Source organism: Sphaeramia orbicularis, chromosome 14 (genome assembly GCF_902148855.1).
Source record: "Sphaeramia orbicularis chromosome 14, fSphaOr1.1, whole genome shotgun sequence".
Classification (NCBI taxonomy): Eukaryota; Metazoa; Chordata; class Actinopteri; order Kurtiformes; family Apogonidae; genus Sphaeramia; species Sphaeramia orbicularis.
Genome location: NC_043970.1, coordinates 36,759,360 through 36,782,832, shown reverse-complemented (window position 1 = coordinate 36,782,832; position 23,473 = coordinate 36,759,360). Strand labels below are relative to the sequence as shown.

At 36.5% G+C, this 23,473-nt stretch overlaps 1 protein-coding gene across 2 annotated transcripts in view; it reads right to left on the bottom strand.

Moving 5' to 3' along the window:
• Positions 1-11,248, bottom strand: part of igsf9bb (immunoglobulin superfamily, member 9Bb) — a 206,006-nt gene extending 194,758 nt beyond the window's left edge. For both annotated transcript variants that reach the window (XM_030154685.1, XM_030154686.1), the window contains exon 1: positions 10,985-11,248. In XM_030154685.1, coding sequence (XP_030010545.1) covers positions 10,985-11,048 — 64 coding nt within the window. In that variant the 5' untranslated portion in view covers positions 11,049-11,248. The remainder of the gene's footprint in view (positions 1-10,984) is intronic.
• Positions 11,249-23,473: the final 12,225 nt, after the last annotated feature.

The following is a 23,473-nucleotide window of genomic DNA, read 5'->3' as shown; positions in this document are numbered from 1 at the left end:
TTTTGTATTGCTCTTTGCATTAATAATTAATAATAAATTATAAGAGGGGAAGTGGACTCTGTCTGTGTGTCTCGGGCATCACACAAAATCCGGAAAGAGCTGGCAGCTGCAGTTTGGCATATTTGCGTATTTTTGGTCAAGGAAGAGACTAGTGAAAACGGCAAGTTGACAGGATCAATATTTTGGGAGATATTAGTAATTTTGGAATACAATAGCCTCCCAATGGCCAATCATGTTGCTATGCTCAAAATCATAGAATCATCAGCTGAGAGGTTATTCAACTGAAAATACCAGTGGAATTTACCAAGAAAGTAAAGGAAGTAAAGGAGTAAACTGTATCAGAGGATCTAGAACCCGTGGTTCCCAATGGGTCAATGCACTAGTTTTGCATTAATTTGGCTTAAGTAGTGCTCCAAATGGCATTGTTGTTCTACCTAAGTCATTATCCTTCAGTACATTAAACACTGCCATATTATTTGAAGTATTTTCCAAGTGTTTACACACGTCATAGTGTTTAATAAATGTATAAAAACCCAAATTAGTAGAAGAGCTCATCAATCTTTGCATTAAAGCCAACTTTAGCTAATGTAGCTAAGATACAGTCATAAGGCAAATATCAGTAAACTACATGATACATTTCAGAAGCTAAATCTTTTGACCGTCTTACTGGTATAATTTCTTAACTACAGTCGAGAAAAAAAACAACTTTTTATTCAGTAACAAGATGCTCTACAGAGTCAGACTCCGAGCTGTGGATCCCAGCTGTCAATCAAAGCCCACATGGCAGACATCAAGGCTCTCCATTCGCCCTAAAATCTTATTAGTGGAGCAATAATTTGCAAAAGGATCGCCGGTACACTCATTAGAGGACCCAAATATAGCAAATGAGACCAGAGCGACGCCTGGAAAAATGACTGACTTTCTATTTGTAGATGGAAGTCGACATTCTTTCCATGGGAGTCAAGTGGAGCCCGTCAGTCAAACAATACTTCCACTTTGGCTTCCATTTCAACCTACGATAGCGGCTCTTTGGTTAAATATAGTTGGGAATTTTCAAAGTGTGGCTAAGTGTTAGTACGACAACCACAGAAATGGCAGAAAGGGTAAAGTGTGCTGTGCTTATCTATAATCACAGAGATTTTCACCTTAAGTAGAACAAGTGAAATTCTAATGCCCTGTCCACACTAATGCAGATATTTAATAAAACACATATTTTTCTAGTCATTTGGTCCACATGTAAAGGAACTAAAATGTAGATTTTCTAAATTTTTGTTTGTGTCTATCTGTGTGTTCTGCGAAAAGTGAGAAATTGGAAAACGATGGCGTCACACCCTATTTTCCTCATGTCTAATATGTCTTTGTGTAATGAAGTTACACCTGAAATTTACAAGTTTACAAAATATCTGTTAGTGTGACCAAGGCATAAATCTTTTTCACATTGACTCTTTTTCAATATTATGGATGATGGTGACCAAAAATATTTACTGATATAAAAAGTTAAATAACTGTTGATCCTCTAATCCTACCAATCCATGTAAATAATTGGTTTAAAATGCAGTTTGTCATCTTTTCATGGTCGCCAGATATGACCCATTTGGATGTTCAAAGGCTCCGTAGTTACCATGGAAACACCGTCATCTTCTACAACACTGAATCACCAGTAAAACCCATGGAGTCTGATAAATGGCAGTGGATTGAGACGCTTATTTTTATGTTTGGTTAATGATATATTTTAGTGAAAAAGTAACTTTTTCCTCCATTTTCTCTGTCTTTGATGTACTGACATTCAACTTTGATTTGAGCTTTTAAGGACATCAATTGTAATCTGTAAATTAAATATAGCAAAATACCTGATTTTTACTTAAGAATGCAAAATATTGAGCATTGTATTAGAATAAAAGGGGCTAAATCACTTAAGATTGGGAATTGCCACAAAAGTAGTACTGGGTCTTTATGGGTTAATCCTACTATATAATGCACGTTGTTCGATTGATGTTGCAGCACAGGAGGGCGTTTGGGTACAATGCCACTGTTGCACCACAGCAGGGCATTTTAGCCTCTCATGCTATCGTACAATGGCACCACGGGTACAATGCCACCAGTATATTACAAGAAACAAACAGGCTGCATTCTGAAATGTTGTTGCTGCTTCATCTTCATCACTGATTAAAGCCTCAACGTCTGTTATGTCCAGTATTATCCATGGTGTGCACAAGCTGGACAACAACAACTATGGTTTTTCTGAGCATTTGGGCCAGTTCGAAGTCAATTTTTCTGAGATATTTAGTAAAATGAGTGTCATGTGGGCAGGAGGAAGAATATCTGTTTTAGAGGAATATCCATGTCAGAGTGGACAAACTAAAGAAAGCTGAATTTTTTTATCAATAATAATGGATTGGATTTCTACAGTGCTTTTCAAGGCACCCAAAGCCCTTTACATTAATGATCCATTATTCATTCACTCTCTGGTGGTGGTAAACTACATGTGCCCTGGGGCAAATGTGGCTGCCAATCCACCCCAGACATTCACACCCATTCATACACCAGTGGGAATGACACTGGAGGGAGGGAGAGTGGGTGAGGTGTCTTTCCCAAGGACAAAACAGCACATTTGAACCAACCCTTCAATTATTGGACGACCCACGACCTCCTGAGCCACAGCTACACAACTTTATATTATGGGTGTTTCGATGAAAACAGGACATGGGGGCTAAAAATTCAAACCAGATGTAGACTAATGTTATGAAGCAAGTTTGGAAGCACTTTGCGTCTATTTTAAAAATAAATATTTACTGAGATAAAAGAGAAACTATTTTTCAGATAAAACACATTTTTATATATTTTATATTATTTTTTTAATACAAAAATCTTCATGTAACACGGTGAAAAGGACATGAAAATTATGTGCTACTATTTTTTTTTGAGTATCTTAATTCTCTCACAGGTACATTTTTGTAATCGAATTAATTATGCAAGGCAGAGTGTTTCACAAAAGTGGCTGCTCTTGCAAAATCACTCATGATTTATATGTGTTTAAATGGGCAGATTCTGCATGTAACACAAGTGGACACAATGGGTTACACACAAAACCTGGAATGAGACTGAGAGTCATGTAAAACCCACGTCTGGATTAGAAAAACCACTAGGATCAACAAATTTAACACAGTGTCTTTATTTACAGTGCTATATAAGACCATTTCAAGCCATGTTTTCCAGATCAAACACACTGACACCTGGGTAGCTTTTCATGTCCAAATTTTGGTCCTATTTTTGGCTCCAATATTTTATTTTTTAAAAAATCATTAATTTTGGGATGGCTCAGAGCAAGAGTAGAATTTTTTGGCATTTATCTGAGGTCATCATAAGGTACATCCTAGGGGGAAATATGTCTAAATTTCTCTTTTATTATTGGGTCTAAAAAGCTGTGAAAGTACCAGGTACTAAAATGAACCCAGTTTCATAGAAGCACCCAAATATGAATACACAACCATTCACTCTCACAACATGCACACTCCACACAAAGGCCCATGGAATGAAACCCAGGAGCTTCTTGTAGTGAAAAGTGCAAACCAATGCACCATCGTACCGCCCCATAATGACAATAAGAACATTACGTATGACAGGGGAAGGAAATATCTCTTGGTTTAGGTCACATTGTTTGTACCAGAATGAACCCAGTTTCATAGAAGCACCCATGTATGATTTAAGATAAAGTTATTCATATAAGAGTATGTAGTCCATCAGTGCATTCTAACAAGTTCACCATTGTATGTTGTTTCCATTGTTCCTCTGCACTATCCTCTTAGTTGTCTGATGCCCACTGAGCCCCCGCCCTCTGGCCATGCTGAGGCTCACTGTATGTATTTATCGAGCACCGGAGTGGCATTTATCCCCCAGCTTAGTCATAATTAGTCCAACTTAGTCTGGGGCACACAGCCTGTTAGTGGGCATATGTTCAGATCCTGGTTAAAGACACTCGGCTCCTCGGGGGGATGGTTGTGCGTTGACGTGTGTGTGTGTGTGTGTGTGTGTGTGTGTGTGTGTGTGTGTGTGTGTGTGTGTGTGTGTGTACGTGGGCAGGGGTAACAAGTGTGCCTGCATATGGCAGCAGACGGTCGCTGTGGAGCGCGCCCTGAGCCTCCATTAACACAACCCACCATGTTCCCTTCCCTCCACACTGAGAGGCCACTCAAATCCCAGAGGGAGACGGGTTCATCCGAGTGTACGGCGGAGGAAGACGACCAGACGGGGGCGAAAAAGAGGGGAAGACCGGGTGAGCTAGGGAAGGTGGCGAGGACCTGAGTCAGACTCTGTGGAAAGTGAGAGGAAACGGGGAGGGATGAAATGAGGCGAGGGAGGGGGGGACGTGGGATGAAGGAGGCGGTCTGGCTCAGGTCCAGGGTCGTCACTGGCAAAGGGCGAGGCATTTACCGGCTGCCAGCTTGAGACGGCAGCGAGGTTGAGGATGCCCGCCACCACCGCTGCCACCGCCACCGCCACCTCTGCCGGCTGGTGCGTTCATCTGTGTTTGTGTGCACACGCTCGGATGCAGCAGAGCACCGCAAGCTCCGGCGATGCGTTTAAGAACGGGTAAAGGACCATTTGCAGAACCAGTTCCACCGACTGAAAGGAGAAGTCCGTAAAACACAAACAAGTCACTACTCCTCTTCGATCCACAAGTTAATTTTTGCTGCCTTCTGAGCGTTGAAGAGACGAGGGAAGCCGCTTAAAAACATCTCCCTAAGTCTTTTCCTTTTGGCAGGCGGTGCTTAAGAGTATCCTCTTTAAGCAGGACATTACATAACTATTCACCGTGCATCCAGCCAAGCCCGTGACAGAGGGACGTCGACACAAAACTATAACTTCACCTGCAAGATTTGGCATCAGAAGTCTCCCAGACTGTGATAAAAAAGCAGGTTTTTATCATCAGCCGCTCCTTTTTCTTCAGCATCTAATCAGTGATGCCGGAGCACAGACGCTGTCCCAATTTCCTCCATCTATCCTCTCTGGAAGATGAGTGGAAGGGAGGGAAAGTAGCAGGGATGCAAGTTTTTTTTTTTTTTTTTTTTTAGGTTGAAGTGTGATGTCTCTGCAGCATCGCTACAGCTTCCAGCCAAGATCACATGCACACACCACCATATCTGAGCACATGTTGGTCCAATGATTAGCAAATTATTTTACTCATGTTGAAGTCGTAGATGCTTCAAATGAAAAACAACCCTTTATGTAAAGATTGCCCATGTTATAAACAGGGTTCCTACAGGTTTCTACCAGTTACATTTAAGACTTTTTAGGACCTTTTTAAGATGACTTAGAATAGAATTTAATGCCTATTTCACAGCCATACTGGCAAAAATTTGTATCTCAAAGAATTTAGGAAAATGTATTTGTTTACTCCAACACTTTGATTCCCACCATTCCAAGTAATTTCTCAACGGGGCAAAGTTAGCAACAGTCGGTTCCTAATTTCAACATGAATAGTCGGGTTGGAACAGATGGAACTGAGTCGTGTAACGTTACTTTCTTTGCAGTTTGGACATTTAATAGACACATTTAAACACATTTATGGCAACATAATTTAACCCAGTGCTACTTTTGTGGCATTTCCCAAAAGAATTTTCTCTATATTTAACTTTTCTGAAGTGAGTCATCACCATTGATTGAAAATTATCTTCCTTTTTTTTTTTTTACATTTTTTCAGTGTAAATCGTGTATTTTCCTATATTTAATTTACCAATCATGTAGATGTTCATTAAGGCTCAGAGTAAAGTTGAGGGTTATTATATAAAAACAGAGGAAATGGAAGAAAAACAAGTGTCTCCGTCCACTGTCATTTATCACACTCCATGGGTTTTACCGGTGAATCAACGTAGTAGAAGATGAGGGTGTTTCCATGGTAACTACGGAGCCTTTGAACATCCAAATGGGTCATATCTGATGACCATGAAAAGATGACAAACTGTGTTTTACACCAATTATTTACATGTATTTATATGATTACTAGATCAGAAGTTATTAAACATTTAAGCTCAGTAGATGGTTTTGGTTGCCGGTGGAGGTTTGGGTCTTTATGGGTTAAATCCTACAATATCAAATGTAATACCTTTGCAGGACTTTTTTAAGATATAAAATGACATTCATAAATTCAAGACTTTTTAAGACCCCACAGGAACCCTGAATAAAGAATGTTATGATATTCTGTTATCTTTATGCTAAATTATACTATAAGTCTCACTGTGGTTTTCCTCACGAAGACCTCGTATGCTAAAATAATAATCAGAATAACCTGCCACAGCACTATTTTTATTCCTCTGTATAACTCTTAATAGAAGAATGGGGCGTGACAAGGTTACTCTGTTGAAAGAGCACCAGTCACACAGTGGAAAACGATGTGGAAGTAATGGTACAATTTTTTATTTCTATTAATTTCCCTAACTTTTTTCTACAGATGCATTTTAATTAACAAAACTATGAAAACTAATCTCAAATAAGTCTAATATATTGATAATTTAACAGCATCTATAGCTTATACAAAGTGAAACCAATCCCATGGAGTCCAGATGCAGGGTTCTGGTTGTGGGATTTATTTATTTGTCCCCACATTTCTGATGGATTCTTGAAAGCAAAAGTAAAACCAACTCTATTGCATTAACTTAAGAATTCTCCCTCATTACTAAGCTAAACAAGAGTATAGTATTCCTTTCCTCTACCGTGTTAATCATTTAGTTTCAGTTATTACTCACTTTTCTTTTTATCACTCACCATTTACCTTCCTTTCATTTGCATCTTTTAACCTTAAACCTCAGAATCGTCTTTTATATGCATGTGTATTATTTGATTTGGTCTTTACTTTGATTATTAGTTTCATTAGTGTACGATAAATGACCTTTTCTCCTTTTTTTTTAACCATAATGTGAAAAAATGCAACATGACAGAAAGTCACTGTTATGTGACATGTACACTTGTTCCTAATAAACACTTAAATTCAACTTATTAGACAGACTTGAACACAAACTATCCTTAAAAAGACACATATCACACCTTTGGATTCTCACTGACAATTGATCATTTAATCCATAAAGACCCAGTGCTACTTGGGTGGCAGTTCACAAATGTATTTTTCTTGCAATTTTAACCTTTCTTAAGTGATTTATTGCTATTTATTCTAATATTATCCTCTGTATTTTGCTGTTTTTTGGGGAAAATCAGGTATTTTACTATATTTAATTCACTAATCATGTAGATGATCATAAAAAACTCAAATTAAGGTTGAGGGTTATTATACAAAAAACAGAGAAAACTGAAGAAAAACTGACTTTTTCAGCAAAATCTTTCATTAACTGAACATAAACCCAGTGTCTCCATCCACTGTCATTGATCCAACTCCATGGGTTTTACTAGTGAGTCAATGTTGTAGAAGATGACGGTGTTTCCATGGTAACTATGGAGCCTCTGAACATCCAAATGGGTCATATCTGATGACCATGAAACAATGACAAACCGCATTTTACATAAATTATTTACATGTATTGATATGATTAACGGATCAACAGGTATTAAACAGTTTAAATCAGTAGATGGTTTAGGTCGTCTGCGGTTGTTTGGGTCCTTAAGGGTTAAGCTCCTTATGAGTTTTGCTCCATTTTTCAGGAGATGTCACGACATCCACAAGCCACATTTCACCATCTTAGTGGAAAACATCTGCCTTAAATGTCAAATAGGAGAAAAAGTATTTGACCAGTTAGATGAAGCTCCGGCTAGCATCATGTGACCTCAGATTAAGTGGCAAATTATTCCAGATTTTCCTCATATCATGCAGGAACTATACTTATAAGCAACTATATATATATTCTGAATGGAAGATTCTGCCTTTTTCTTCACACATGCATGTATGAGGGGGTCAGAGGTCAAGGATGAAGTGGTCAGTCCCCTGCCAAATCACTGTACCAATCAGTAAATCTCCAAACCAACACTAAAAGCCTTAAAACTCACATTAAAAGCGATCTCGCTTGAAGTCTAAGGACAGGAGTGAGTATTTAAGACGTTATGTTAAGTTATTTACACGTTTTGTTCATGTTATTTTAGTTAGAAACGTGTGGTCCAGAAAGCCAGGGGAATTATAGATCAGCCTGGGCACATTTTCTTCCCTGACTTTTCTCTCATGCCCTCTGGGTGGCGCTAGTATGCACCCCCTTGGAAAACGAACAGATATTCCAACTCATTTATTCCCTCAGCTATCAGGCTGCTTAACGCTGGGAAGGAACTGAAGGTGATTTGATTTGCTATGGATTGTGTTTTTATTATTTTTTAGCATCTTAGTCATTGCCTGGTTGCGGTTCTATGGGTACTGACAGGTGAATGTGTCTGTATGAGGCTGTCATATGCTGCTATGAATGTTTCGCATTTGTTTGTTTGTCTCTAATTGTTTGGATGTCCAATATTGCAGGGTAACTGTGAACTGAATTACCCTTCGGGCATAAATAAAGTAGTCTGAAACTGAATTTAATGGTGAGAATGGGGGTGGGATTAAAAAAATTTTTCTTCTTCCCACTCCTTTTTGAGTTAAAATGAATGTTTTTGGAATTTTGAACTTGCATGTTTTCTCTAAATCAGGGGTGTCAAACTCATTTCTTCCAGGGGCCACATTCAGCCCAATATGATCTCAAGTGGGCCGAACCAGTCAAATAATAACAGTGGAAAAAGTAAAATTAAATGATAATGATAATAATGATACTGTTTATATCTACAAAAATCGGAATAACATGAACAACTGGAAGCGTCTTAAGAAAAACAACTGCAATTTTAACAATATTAGATTACCAGATTACCTCAGATTATCAGTTTATCATTTACACATGTACATTAAAACTTACATTACAATTACAAATACACAAAATATTTAATAACAGGCAAAATATTGGTAAAATTGCATTTACTTATCTTAAGACATTCAGGGTTCTTCACATATTTTGTAAAATAACAGTCTTTTAATATCAACAATTTCATGTAATTTTACTTTTTTTACACTAAAACAAAGAGAAAATTTGCTGTTTTCATTATTTATAGCAAGGGTGTCAAACATGCGGCCCAGGGGTCAAAACCGGCCCGCCAGTGGGTCCAGTCCGACCCGCGAGATGAATTAGTGAAACACAAAAATTACACTGAAGATATTAACAATCAAGGATGTCAAAATAATTGTAGGTCAATTCCATCTAAAGTGGGTCAGACCAGTAAAATACTATCATTATAACCTATAAATAATGAAAACCACAAATTTTTCCCTTTGTTTTAGTATTTAAAAAAAAAGTAAAATTACAAAAAAATGTTAACATTCACAAACTCGCCTTTTAAAAAAAATGTGAAACACCCGAACAAATATGAACAACCTGAAATGTCTTAAGAGAATTAAGAGTAATTGCACTAATATTCTGTCTGTTATTAAATGTTATGTGTATTTGTAGATCCACTGTGACCTGTAAGTTGTAATGAACATGTGAAAATGAGAAGCTGAGGACAAATAATGGCATAAATTGTTAAAATTGCACTTTTTTTTCTTAATAAATTTCATTTTGGTCATGGTTGTTTGGTCATGTTTTTCAACATTTTTTTAAAGGATGTAAAAATTTTGATAATATAATTTTACTTTTTTCACTCTAAAACATAGAAATTAGACATACAAATTTTGGAATTGATATTATTTTTGTATTATTGTTATTTTAATCATCTGGCCCACTGCAGGTCATATTGGGTTGTATGTGGCCCCTGAACTAACATGAGTTTGACACCCCTGATTTATAGGTTTAATATGAGAGTATTTTACTGGTCTGATCTACTTGACATCTAACTGATCTGTATGTGGAACCTGAATTAAAATGATTTTGACATTCTCGATTGTTAATATCTTCAGTGTAATTTTTGTATTTCACAAACCCATCCTGATTGCGTTGGTATTACAACAATACATACGTTGAACATGTAGGACAGGTACTTGATCACGCTTACAGACAGAACAAAAAGACAGGACAAAAAGTGTTCCGTGTTCCACCATTCATCAGTATAGCAGCATGGATAAGTAAAAGAATAAAATAAATAAATAAGATCAAATAAATAAAAACAAAATGCAACAGAACACAATAAAAACCAGAGGAGATAAAAAAAAACAATCCGGGATAAAAATCAGGATAAGAACATAAAATTTAAAAATTTTAAAAAGTTGAAGTCACAATAATAATAAATAACGCAAAGAAATGGAATAAATAACCAAAATAAGTTAGTAAAGTGCAATGTCACTATTTCTTATTGGATTTGGCCACCGGGACGCATGTTTGACACCTGTGCTCTAAATGCTCAAAATAAACAAATAAATGAATCAAAGTGAACCAAATCCATCATCAACATCTCAAATTTAACCATATTGCAATGCGGGCTCAGAAACCCCTCCCTCTAGCGGACACAGACTGAACTGCAGCCGGACAGTGCATCCACTTCTATAGTGTATTCATGACATCTCCATCAGCTTCATTTTAACCATCACATCATCCCTGTTCTGGTGTGCAGGTGCAGCCCGGAAAACCCTCTACAAAAAAAAAAAAAAAAAAAAAAAAAAAAACAGCAGAGGTAGAAACTCCCAGGTGTGGGCATGGAAATGGAATATGTCCAAAACCAAAATCCCACTGCAAAAAATCTATCAACTCTTGTCAGATCCGTCTATCACTGCATAAATTCACAGGGATTCAGGGAAATAAGAAGCCAAAATCCTGCATTAGTACTCGTGTATTTGACGGTGCATCACTTGGATGCGTTCAGGTGCGCGGATGAACAGACACACGCATCAACTTCATGACGTAAGAGTGAAATTTTTTTTAACATACGAGCGATGCATTCAAAGTTCACATGAAACAAACAGAGGGGGGGTGAATGTATAGGGTTGGGGGAAACTTAAACACAAAACGCCGGCGGACACAGATCCTGCACTTCGACTCACCTTGAGCTGCCGTTCCTCGGGTGCTGAATACACTTGCTATCAAAGTGGCCACATACCAAATCATAGTACTATCGCCGACCAGAGTTAAAGCTCAGCATATCTCAAAGTGCCCCTTTTCGGTCAATCTCTCATCGCCGTTTGGCCCGGGACAGACTTAAAACGGGCCGGTATCCTGGGTTTTCGTTAGCCGAGTCCTGGACACTTTTCCATCGGCGCTTTCCCCTCTCTCTTCCCCTCTCCTCCTCGCTCCTCTCGCATCCTGAGACGGATCACCTGCGCCAACGGGACGAGAGCGGACGACGCCGTGAAACCAAGCCCGGCCTTTAGATAGCCGCGCGCCCGCCTCCGCAACCACCTGATTGGCGAATGTGGGAGGCATCCGTACGCTGATTGGATAAACTAGTCGTCTATTTACCGGTAGGGCTGAGACGTTCATGGTACACCGGAATACTCGGAGTATTCGTTATCTTTAGAGACTCCTAGTTAAAGACAAAATCAGAAGAAAATAAGGAATGTTGCTTGAATAGTACAAACTAAAATAATACTTACACATATATATATATATATATATATATAAAAAAACATGCAAACTTAAATATACATGCAAATTAAAAATAAAAGTTATTACTGTATAATTTAATTTAATTTAATTTATTTATCTTATTCTTACTATTCATTCATTCATTCATTTTCTGAACCTGCTTTATCCTCACTAGGGTCACAGGGGTCGCTTGGAGCCTATCCCAGCTACTTACAAGCAAAAGCGGGGTACACCCTGGACATTACGCCAGTTCATCGCAGGGCTATTATATTTATGTATGTATGTATGTATGTATGTATGTATGTATGTATGTATGTATGTATGCATGTATTTATTTATTTATTCATTTATGTATGTATGTATGTATGTATGTATGTATTCATTTATTGATTCATTTATGTATGTATGTATGTATTTATTCATTTATGTATGTATGTATGTATGTATGTATTAATTTATTTAGTTAGTTAGTTAGTTAGTTAGTTAGTTAGTTAGTTAGTTTGCTTATCAACCTTTTATGTACCAGTACTTATATTTTGTTGGTTGATTTTTGTTTTGATGTCACTATCTACATGTTCAAAATAAAGATTTCAATTTTTTTTTAAAAGTTATAATTAAAAATGTGTCAATAAAATCTATATTATTACACCAGAATACTCACAGTATTCACTACCTTTAGAATCTCCTAATTTAAGACCGAATCAGAAGAAAATAAGTAATGTCACTTGAATAGTACAAACTAAAATAATACTAACTTTTTTTTTTTTTTTTTTAAAAAGGAAAACCTAAATATACATTCATTCATTCATTCATTTTCTGAACCCGCTTTATCCTCACTAGGGTCGCGGGGGTCACTTGGAGCCTATCCCAGGCACATAGGGGCAAAGATGGGGTACACCCTGGACAAGTCGCCCGTTCATCGCAGGGCTGACAAATAGAGACAAACAATCACTCTCACATTCACACCTATGGGCAATTTAGATTAACCAATTAACCTATCAGTGCATGTCTTTGGATGGTGGGAGGAAGCCAGAGTACCTGGAGAGAACCCACGCAGACACGGGGAGAACATGCAAACTCCACACAGAAAGGTCCCACCCCCCGTCGACTGGTGTTGGAATTGAACCCAGGACCTTCTTGCTGTGAGGCACGAGTGCTAACCACTGCACCACCATGTCGCCCTAAATATATGTGCAGATCAAAAATAAAATCTATGAATCCATCATATTATTACCTGCCTCAGTCCGGGAGGCAGACACCCTTTCTATGTTTAAGAGTAGGTTAAAAACGTTTCTTTTTGATGAATCTTATTGTTAGGGCAGCTCAGGCTGCTCTTAGTTCTGCTGCTATAGGCTTAGACTGTTGGGAGACTCATCTGGATACATTGAGCTCTGCTCTGCTCCTCCTCCTCTCTGACCTCCTCTCTGCTCCTCTTTCTCTCTGCCCTTTTCTCTCCCTAATTTTCTCTTCTATTTACGCCCCAGTGAATAAATGTTACTGACTTGACTTCTTCCCTGGAGTCTCTGTGCTTTATCACCTCACAGGTTTTCCCTGGATCATCACAGGTTTTCCCTGGATCATCTCTGGACCTGCTGCTGTGCTCCTGCCTCTCTCCTGCCTTCATCGTCATCACTCACTTATCCATATAGTTATGATAGTGTTTATTATATAGTTCCATAGATGTTCTAGTTCTAGTTAGATGCATCACCTGCATCCATGTGTCTCCCTCTACTTCCCCCTTCTCCCCCTCTCCCCCAGTCTCTCTCTATCTCTATCGCTCTCTCTTTTTCTCTTCCTTTACCCTCTCTATTTAACCCCAACTGGTCAAGGCAGACGGTCCTCTTCCAGGAGTCTGGGTCTGCTCGAAGTTTCTGCTGTTAAAGGGAAGTTTTTCCTCGTCTCTGTCACCAGTCACAAGCGTTTGTTCCTGGAGGGTTCTGTTGGGTTTCTGTAAATTGGCTTAGAGTCTGGTTTTGACTAATTCTATATGTAAAGTGTCATGAGATAACTTTTGTTATGATTTGGCACAATATAAATAAAATTTGATTTGATTTGATTACACCAGAATACTCAGAGCATTCACTACCTTTAGAGTCTCCTCATTAAAGACAGAATCAGAAGAAATTAAGTAATGTTGCTTGAATAGTACAAACTAAAATAATACTTACATATTAAAAAAAAATGCAAACCTAAATATACATGCAGATTAAAAATAAAAGTTACAAATAAAAATGTGTCAATAAAATCTATAATATTATTACACCAGAATACTCAGAGCATTCACTACCTTTAAAGTCTCCTTATTAAAGACAGAATCAGAACAAAATAAGGAATGTTGCATGAATAGTACAAACTAAAATAATACTTTCATGTTTAAAAATAGAATATACATTCCTAAAAGCCCACAAACCTAAATATACATGCAAATTAAAAAGTAAAACTTTGAACTAACAATGTGTTGATAAAATCTATGATATTATTGCACCAGAAGACTCAGAGGATTCAGTAACTTCATGGTCTCCTTAGACAGAATTACAGGAAAAAGTTGTAATGTTTCATGAATAGTAGAAACTGTACATACATAATTATATTTAAAAGACGCAAAATATAAGAATATGATTCCTAAAAAACATCAATATACCTTAAATATATTAGATCTTAGAGTTTGTTTATGTATTAAAGAGAGAATCAGAATTAGAGGGAAAATTATACTTTCAATACACAATACAAACAATACAAACCAAAACATACATAAAAACTTAAAACACGTAAAATATAAGAACCTACATTCCTAAAAACATACAAACCTAAATTGGTGTATAGAGATTATAAATCTAACTCTCAGTGTTAACTTTAATTCAAGACCAAATGCATTTTAGTTCGAATAACATCAATAAAATCTATGATATTTTTACACCACAAGAATCAGAGGATTCAGTTACTTCATTCTCTCTTTGTACATTAGAGAAAGAATCAGAATTAGAAGATAAAATTTTTATGTTTCAAATTCGCCATGAACAATAGAAATTAAACCTTAAGTACATATAAAGTACAAGACATAAAACATAAACTATCCTAAAATAAAACACACAGACCTAAAGAAATATATGTCATATTGTATTAGACACTAAATAATAACTATGACTTAATAAACTTCCAGTAAAATAAGTCCTCCAATAAATCCATTTCCTGATTTCAGTCTATAAGTTTCACCACAGAAATTAACTTCTTGATGGAACAAGAATAAAAAAAAGAATATTTTTTTGAAGAAAAATGTGTGCAAATGAAGAATGGGAAGAGTTAAATATGATTAAAATCATTACGGAAGCTTTGTTGGACTTAAGAACAGACTAAATAACTGAAAGATTTGTTAAGACTCATTCAGTCTAAAGCATAAAAATATTAATCCTAAAATGCCATATGATGAAAATGAAATAAAACAAAAACATAAAGAAGATATCAGGGTCTAAATTAATTTAAAAAAGAAAAAAAAAAAAAAAAGACCATGATTATCTTACAGATTTGTAAAGACTCAAATGGTCCTGGCAGTAGAACACAGTCAAATCAACAGGTGGTTTTCGGGTCTTTTAATCTAATAAAACCCACTCATTCTGCTCATCTCTCAGACCAGAACCACCCTCTGTGAGCCTCCACCTGCAGCACCGAACCACAGGACACCAGATCTGGGATTTTAGTTAATGTTACCTGTGGGTTGCAAAAAGTTCCACGCATCTACTTTTTCCTCACAAAGCCTGAACGCAGCACCAGGGGGAGCCGTTTCAAGGTGGGTTGGAGTGTGAAGCCGTAGAGGAGCTGCAGTATCATCCTGCGCAATAAGAGGAGCGGAATCCTCCAGCCTGAGCATCATCAGCTCTGCCTCCATACATTTACATCTGAGTCCAGCTTATTTCTGTGCATCGTCAGTGTTTATGAAGAAGCAGCTGCAGGTTTATATTAAAAATTGAACGCATCACAGCAGAATATTGATTACAACTAATTTCCCTGCACTTAACTTCATGTGTCATGATTGTGCATGTGCTGGTAAACACAGTAAAGATCTCCTCCTAGGATGTTTAGTGCATTTTTTTTTTTTTTCCCCATGCAAAGAGTGACATAAAGGCTAATATGAAGTGTCATTTCATGGCAGACGTTCAGGTACAAAACACTGTGCATCATGGGAAGTTACTTACAGCCTCTGTTTGCCTCTGCTTCAGTGTGACTGTCTTTTCCCAGGGCTTCCTTGATCTCCATCTCTCTTCCAACTCAGAAAGCTTTGTGTTGGCTCGAATACAAGAAGCAACCGAGAGAGTCTGGAGTGTCAGAAGTGTCAGACAGAGACATCACTGGATACAGATGCAGCTGAAGGCCTCTGTTTTTTTGTTTTTTTTTCCTGTTTTTTTTTTTCCGTCATGTTCAACACAACCAGTCTGGCCACAGCGATGATGATGGGAAAACAGCCATCCTTCACAGCGAACTGTCAGCATGCTTTAGAGGAGCTGTATGAAGTGCAAATAGTGCATTCACATTCAGCTTTCATGGTGTGCTCTGCCTGCTGCTCAGTCTGCTTTTTGTTCCTCCCTACACAGTAAAATCGCCAGTGTTTATATAACACTTAAAGAGTTAATTTTAACCCTTTCATGCATGAATTATGAGAACCTTAATCAAGATTTTTTTCCTGAGTGTTTTTATTCCTTTTTAGGCATGTAAAAAAAAAACAGTGCGATTGAATTTTTTTTATGAACCTATTTTTCAGAGTTACAAAAACGTTCATTCAGCTGGACGGCATGCGTTAAATTTTTGAAGCAAAGACACATATATTTAAAACCCATCATCATAAAGTGATATACTGTGTGAAAACTGTGAAATAAAAACATTTTTAATGCAGCTAATCTTATGTTTTCTCACATTTTGTCATATTCTAATATTAGTTATGGAGATAATACATTAAAAAAAATAAATTAAAAAAAAAACTTTTTGTTTGAGAAAATTAGCAGTTGATTTACATTCAAAAATGTTAGTGCATATCTGGTTTATCAAGAACAGCAAAGTTACATTAATGGTCTGAATGTCAGTGTAGATGATGCATGAGCGTCCACTGTGTTGGTTGATATCCTCCTGAGATACAGTAAAGTGAAAGTCCATAGCTTTTTTTTTACATTAAACAGTCATCTTAATTGGAAACTGCATAATGCAACAGTTTTTTCAGATACATTTTTAAAATTATATTCATTTATTTATTTTTTTTAATGGAATATCCTTTGCAATGAGCAGCATTTATTATTATTATTATTATTATTATTATTATTATTATTATTATTATTATTAAAACTGTCAAACTTTAGTCCCCTACAGAGGACAAAAATGCATTGCTGGGTCTGGGGAGGACATGGAATTAAAACAACTAAACCCATGAATATACAAGAGAACAGCTGGAGAATATCTGTCCACTGTAGTGACCACTATGCATGAAAGGGTTAACACTACCTCAGTGAACATATGGTCCCTATCTACAAAGTGTAAAATTTACACTGAACATAGAGTTACATTTCCAGTCAACTTTACTCTAGTAAGAGTTAATATTTTGCACTACACTAGACTAATTAGTGTCAATCAAGTTTTACACCATGTGAGAAGTAACACCCATAGAGTTATTCAGATTCAACACTGAAGAGTTAAGTGTTAAGAAAAAACTTTTCTAGTGTTAAACCTACTTAACACTACATGTTGATAAATAAATTACTCCAAAGAGTGTTGATTTTTAACTGCCTCCTACCAGTGTTACATATGATGTACTATAGTCCCAGTGTCTGCAGGGGCCAAAAAAAGATACAATTATGTCTGGACCCAATTTATTGCAAGCAAAAATGAAACTTTGCAATTACACAGTAAAATCGCCAGTGTTAATATAACACTTAAAGAGTTAATTTTAACACTACCTCAGTGAGCATATGGTCCCTATCTACAAAGTGTAAAATTTACACTGAACATAGAGTTACATTTCCAGAGTCAACTTTACTCTAGTAAGAGTTAATATTTTGCACTACACTACACTAATTAGTGTCAATCAAGTTTTACACTATGTGAGAAGTAACACCCATAGTGTTATTCACATTCAACACTGAAGACTTAAGTGTTAAGAAATAACTTTTCCAGTGTTAAACCTACTTAACACGACATGTTGATAAATAAATTACTCCAAAGAGTGTTGATTTTTACCTGCCTCCTACCAGTGTTACATATGATGTAGTATAGCCCCAGTGTCTGCAGGGGCCAAAAAAAGATACAATTATGTCTGGACCCAATTTATTCCAAGTAAAAATTAAATATTGCAATTAAAAGTAAACATAAAATGACATGTAAAATGAAAGCTGCCGACCCGATATCACGTCATCCATTTGAAATTCGGTATTTGAAAACACGTACCCAACAGTGACAACGACGACTTAACTATATTCTTGCACACAGATTCTGCTTGGATGAAATAACAAAAGCAATAGTTTATTTACACAAACTTACAAACGCAGTTTTTCGATGCGAAGAAGATGGCGATGCCAGAGTCCAACTTCTCACTCAGTTTCAGCACGGAGGTTGGTGGGCGGGGCTTTTCAGAGTCATTATTTTTTAACACTGAAAGGTATCTTGCTCTTATCGGTGTTGAATTAACTTTGAGAGAGTTAATTTACTTTAACACTGAATATATGACACTGACAGTGTAAAACCTCTGTTAACTCCAATTATTTTCACCAACACCGCATGTTATCTTGTTAAATTTTACTCTGTCCGTTGTTGGAATAATTCCGAAAGAATTAAAATACTTTGACACTGCATTTTTTACACTGGCAAATTTACTGTGTAGTGTTTTATGTAATGAGCCAGGTGTGGGTCGTTGAGTGTTTTCTTGTGGTCATTAATGCAACATTTGGTGAGACTACAACTAAAGAGCTGTTGCATTACTTTACCGTATTAACCCTTTCATGCATAGTGGTCACTACAGTGGACAGCTGTTCAAAGGTGTTCTCTTGTATATTTATGGATTTTGTTGTTTTAGTTCCATATCAGCCAACACAGTGGGCACTTATGTATCATCCACTACACTGTAATTCACACCATTACTATAAATTTGTAAAATGTTTGAGTTTTAAAAAAATTGCTAATTGTTATTAGACTGTAATTAAGCCTTTCATGCATGAATTGTGAGAACCTTAATCAAGATTTTTTTTCTTGAGTGATTTTATTCTTCTTTAGGCATTAAACAAAAAACAAACCATGAAAATACTTTTTGTTTTTATGATGCTGTTTTTCATGGAGTTTAAAAAAATGTCCACTAAGCTGTGTTTAATTTTTAAGGAAGCAAAGAAACATGCATTTACAGATATACTTGGTGAAAACTATGAAATAAAAACATTTTAATGCTGCTAATTTGATGTTTTCTTACATTTTAACATACTCTAATACTAGTCATTACTCATTTCATGGAGATAATATGCAAAAAAAAAAAAAAAAAAACTTTTGTTGTTAATTATGGTCTAATAATAATAATAAGGAATTGATTTACACTCAAACATTTTAGATCATGTTTATCAAGAAGAGCAAAGTTACAGTAATGTTATCAGTTGCAGTGTATGGGATGATGCAAAAGCGTCCAATGTGTTAGCTGCTATGAAACTAAAACAACACAATCCATGAATATATAAGAGAACAGCTGTAGAATAACTGTCCACTGTAGTGACCACTATGCATGAAAGGGTTAACTGTTTTGTATTTTTTAAACAATTTTTTTTTTACATACTGTCTCCATGCAGGTATGTTAAAATGTGAGAAAACATCAGCTTAGCAGCATTAAACATGTTTTTATTTCATAATTTTCATGCAGTATTTCAGTAAATACATGTTTCTTTGCTTCTAAAATTAAACGCATTGAGTCCAACTGAGTGGATATTTTTGTAACTCCATGAAAAATAGGTTTATAAAAGTGTTTCATACTTTTTTTCATGCCTAAAGAGGAATAAAAACACTCAGGAAAAAAAATCTTCTTTAATATTCTCATAATTCATGCATGAAAGGGTTCAATTCAATTCTCTTATAATCACAGCATCAAGATTAACGCAGGACTGCACCGCAATGTGAATATGTACATTACGCATATACACACATTCCACCCCTTGGCCCCTCCCCCTTACCCCTACCCCTCCATTTTGGACGTTCACGAGTGGTCGTAGGGGTGTCCCGATTCTCGACCACACTACAAAGGGAGAAGTGTGAGAAATCTCCCATAATTCTGTTCAAATAATAGCAAGATAGAAGTAAACACAACAAAACAGTGCAGCAGTGTGATGAAAGAAAAACACAAATGTACGTATTTTCTTTGTAAATAACTTAAACATTTGATCAACCATTTAATGTAGTTTCAATGTATTATATATCGCATTTCTGCAGTTTGCGGTTGATAGTCGCAAAAAGATGACCAAAGCCTCACTGTAAGCCCGGAATTTGTATTTACTAAAATGCTTTAATTACAATGCACTTAAATGATTTAAGTTTTATGATGTTACCATAAAATGTTCAGTATATTCTACTAATTTGTAGACATAGTTGAAAGTACGAAAAAGTTTAAGTTGAATGGAATTAAATCACAAAGTTTTAGTCATGACCACACCTTTTTATCTTTGCATTGCATTGTGGGTATTGGGCACGTTGTTGAAAATGTGTTATTTTTCTGTGCAGGGGTTCAGCGGGGTTGTGGTGTTAGTGTTAATTTGTATTTAATGTGTGTATGGCAGTGTTTATTGGCCTTTTTGTGTTTGTTTTTGTATTTTTGTAGAGCTGCACCATGAGTCAGAGCCATAGGAAGAACAATGGCTTTCCTGTTCATCTCAAACTGTTACTGTACAATGTAAATATTAAGGATTTGATGAGTTACATGCCCTGTCTATACAAGTGAATAACAGTAAGCTAACTTCCGTGCATACTACAATGTTGTAGTATATATAAATTCAAAACTATTATAGTCAAGAATAGGTTTATGAGTTTGATTATCTTAAAGAAAACTTGTATGATCAATGATAAATTAATCTGGCTGCTATTGAGGAAAATTAGTTGGTGTAATCTAAAATGCTGAGTTGAATGGTTGGATAGTGGGGTTGATTTTACAACAGATTTAAAGTACAAATAACTTGTCTTTTAGTGTTTTCTACTTAATAGTTTAAGTTCAATACTTTTAGCATTAAAGTTGAACCCACTTAAACCAATTGATTAGTCGGTCATTACTCAAATCATTTAAGTGCAATCACTTGCCTCAAATTTTTTGACTAAACTCTACTTATCCAGGCTTACAGTGATGGAACAGAGATGATTACAGCTGCTGACGACATGGTGAGTCTTTCGGAAACAAAGTTGTCGCATCTGTTTATAGCAGCGTCGATGACTGCTGATGGTGTAACAGGTCTCGAAGGGTCATCCCATTTCATAGGGAAATATTCTAACCCTTACCTCTTCGAGGGGTGGTGCCAAGTGCAAGGGTCAAAGGGGAGGGGTAAAGGGGAGGGCCTAGGGGTGAATTGGGATTGGGCCAAACACTACATGGACAAAAGTATTGGAACATGTTGAATTCAGATGTTTCTTTTCCAACAGGGGTCTGGGATACAAAATATTGACAAACGTAGTTATAGTTCTAGTTAAATATTAGGATAAATATCATTACATTGGATCGGTTAGTTTCGTTTAAACTGTTATTGTTGCTTCCAAAATGCATCAGAGATTGTTTTTACTAAATTTCTCTCAACACAGTTTTTTTAATCTATCCATAATTATGATTTTCAATATTCTACCTCTAAATTTCAAAAATACTTTTAATGCTCTGACTGTAAATAATAATTTTTCTACCACAATTAACCATCTACTTTCTTCACATCTCACTTAGGAAAAAAAGTCTCCCATTAAACTTTAAGGAAATATTGATGTTTATGTATCAAATCAGCATGAACAGAACATTGTACAAGCTGTGATGCGTCTCAATATTTTTGCCCAAATAGTTTATGAACATCAGTTGAATCAGTTGACTATTATAGTGTAGAAGGGTTCAACCTGTTGTATTTTTTGACGTGTCCATGAATGAATGTCCGGATGGTTTTCTTTGTCTTTGGATATGTCAATCCATTAATTGACAAATATCAAGTCCAACCGTTCAAAACAGGTCACAGTCGATGTTCAAAATACTCTCGATAAATAAACAAAACTGAATTCACGCTGTGGTTCATGGTCAGACAATTGTTTGGGGCCGTCCTTACACACACCGTCCACATCACATGGCAGGTATATGTAACCTCACAACAGCCATACCAACACCCATGATGAATTGCGCACGTCGTCATCATCACAGCCACACCCACTAAACAACTATTAACCCTTTCACGCATTAATTATGAGAACCTTAGTTAAGATTTTTTTTCTTGAGTGTTTTTATTCCTCTATAGGCATGAAAAAAACAATATGATCAAGTTGGGGTTTTTTTTCATGGTGTTACAAAAATGTCCATGCATTTAATTTTTTGAATTTTTGAAGTAAAGAAACGTGTTTTAAACTCAATATCAGAAATTGATATAAAAACAATGTAATAAAATCTGATGTTTTCTCACATTTTAACATATTCCAATGCTAATTATTATTACTCTTTTCATGGAGATGATATGCAAAAAAAAAAAAAAACAATAACTTTTTTTCTAACAAATAACAATTGATTTACACTGAAACATGTTACTGCAGATCAGGTTTATCAAGAACAGCAAAGTTACAGTAATGGAATGAATTGCAGTGTATGGGATGATCCATAAGCGTCCACTGTGTTGGCTGATATGGAACTAAAACAACAAAACCCATGAATATACAAGAGAACAGCTGTAGAATGACTGTCCACTGTAGTGACCACTATGCATGAAAGGGTTAAATTAAGGTCAAAACAGAAAAGAGGAATAAACAAACAAAAATGTATTTTGGCTCCAATATCAATATTTCCTTTAAGTTTAAACTTACCAATGAAGTGCCTTGATATTTATCATAATACTAAACTATATAATGACATTTGTAATCATTGTTTTGTATCCCAGACCCCTGTCAGAAAAACAACACCTGAATTCAACGTGTCCCGATACTTTTGTCCATATAGTGCATATTTGCAAGGCTTTCCAAAAGTCTTCGTCAGCCTTTAGCTTTTGTCACATCAGTACCAGACTCTTTTATGTTTTGTCTGTCTTGTTTGTCACTTCCTGTTTTATTTTGTAGTTTTTCCCTCATGTGTCTTGTCTGGTGTTTTTACTTCCTTTTGGGTTCCCCTTTCACCTGATTACCTTGCTCCTCCCTGATTGTCTCCACCTGTGTCCAATTGTCTTCCCGCCCTCTTGTGTATTTAAACCCTGTGTCTCCTCTTGTCAGTTGCCAGTTCGTATTCCTTCCTAGTGTTGTGTTTACTTACCAGCGATTCTCTGAACCTGTTTGTCTGCCTGCCTGCCTGTTCGTTCCTGACCCGGTTTGTTTCCTCGTTTCCTGAGCCTGCCTGATCCCCTCCTGATACCTCTGCCTGATTCTGCCTCACTGGTTTTGACCTTTTGCCTGGACTCACGGTTAGTACTGTGCCTTTCCCCCATGTACCGTTGCCTGTTTTTTGGATCCTCTGTGTATGACCTGGTTTGTCCCCTGACTCTTCTCTGCTTTATCCTAGTCGGGTTCCCCTCGTGTGCTCCCGACCCGGGCAGAGAGATTCCCTTGCTGGTTTCAGACGCCGTGACGAATTCACACAGTCTAACCTGCGAAGACTCCTTAAGGAAACCTTTTTGTGAACTGTTAATTCTGTCCGGGTTTAATAAACACCCTTTAACTTTATTCCTGTTTGTTGGTTGTGCATTTGGGTCCAAGTCTTGTGTCTCTGGTTCTAACAGCTTTGTTGTTTTGGCAGG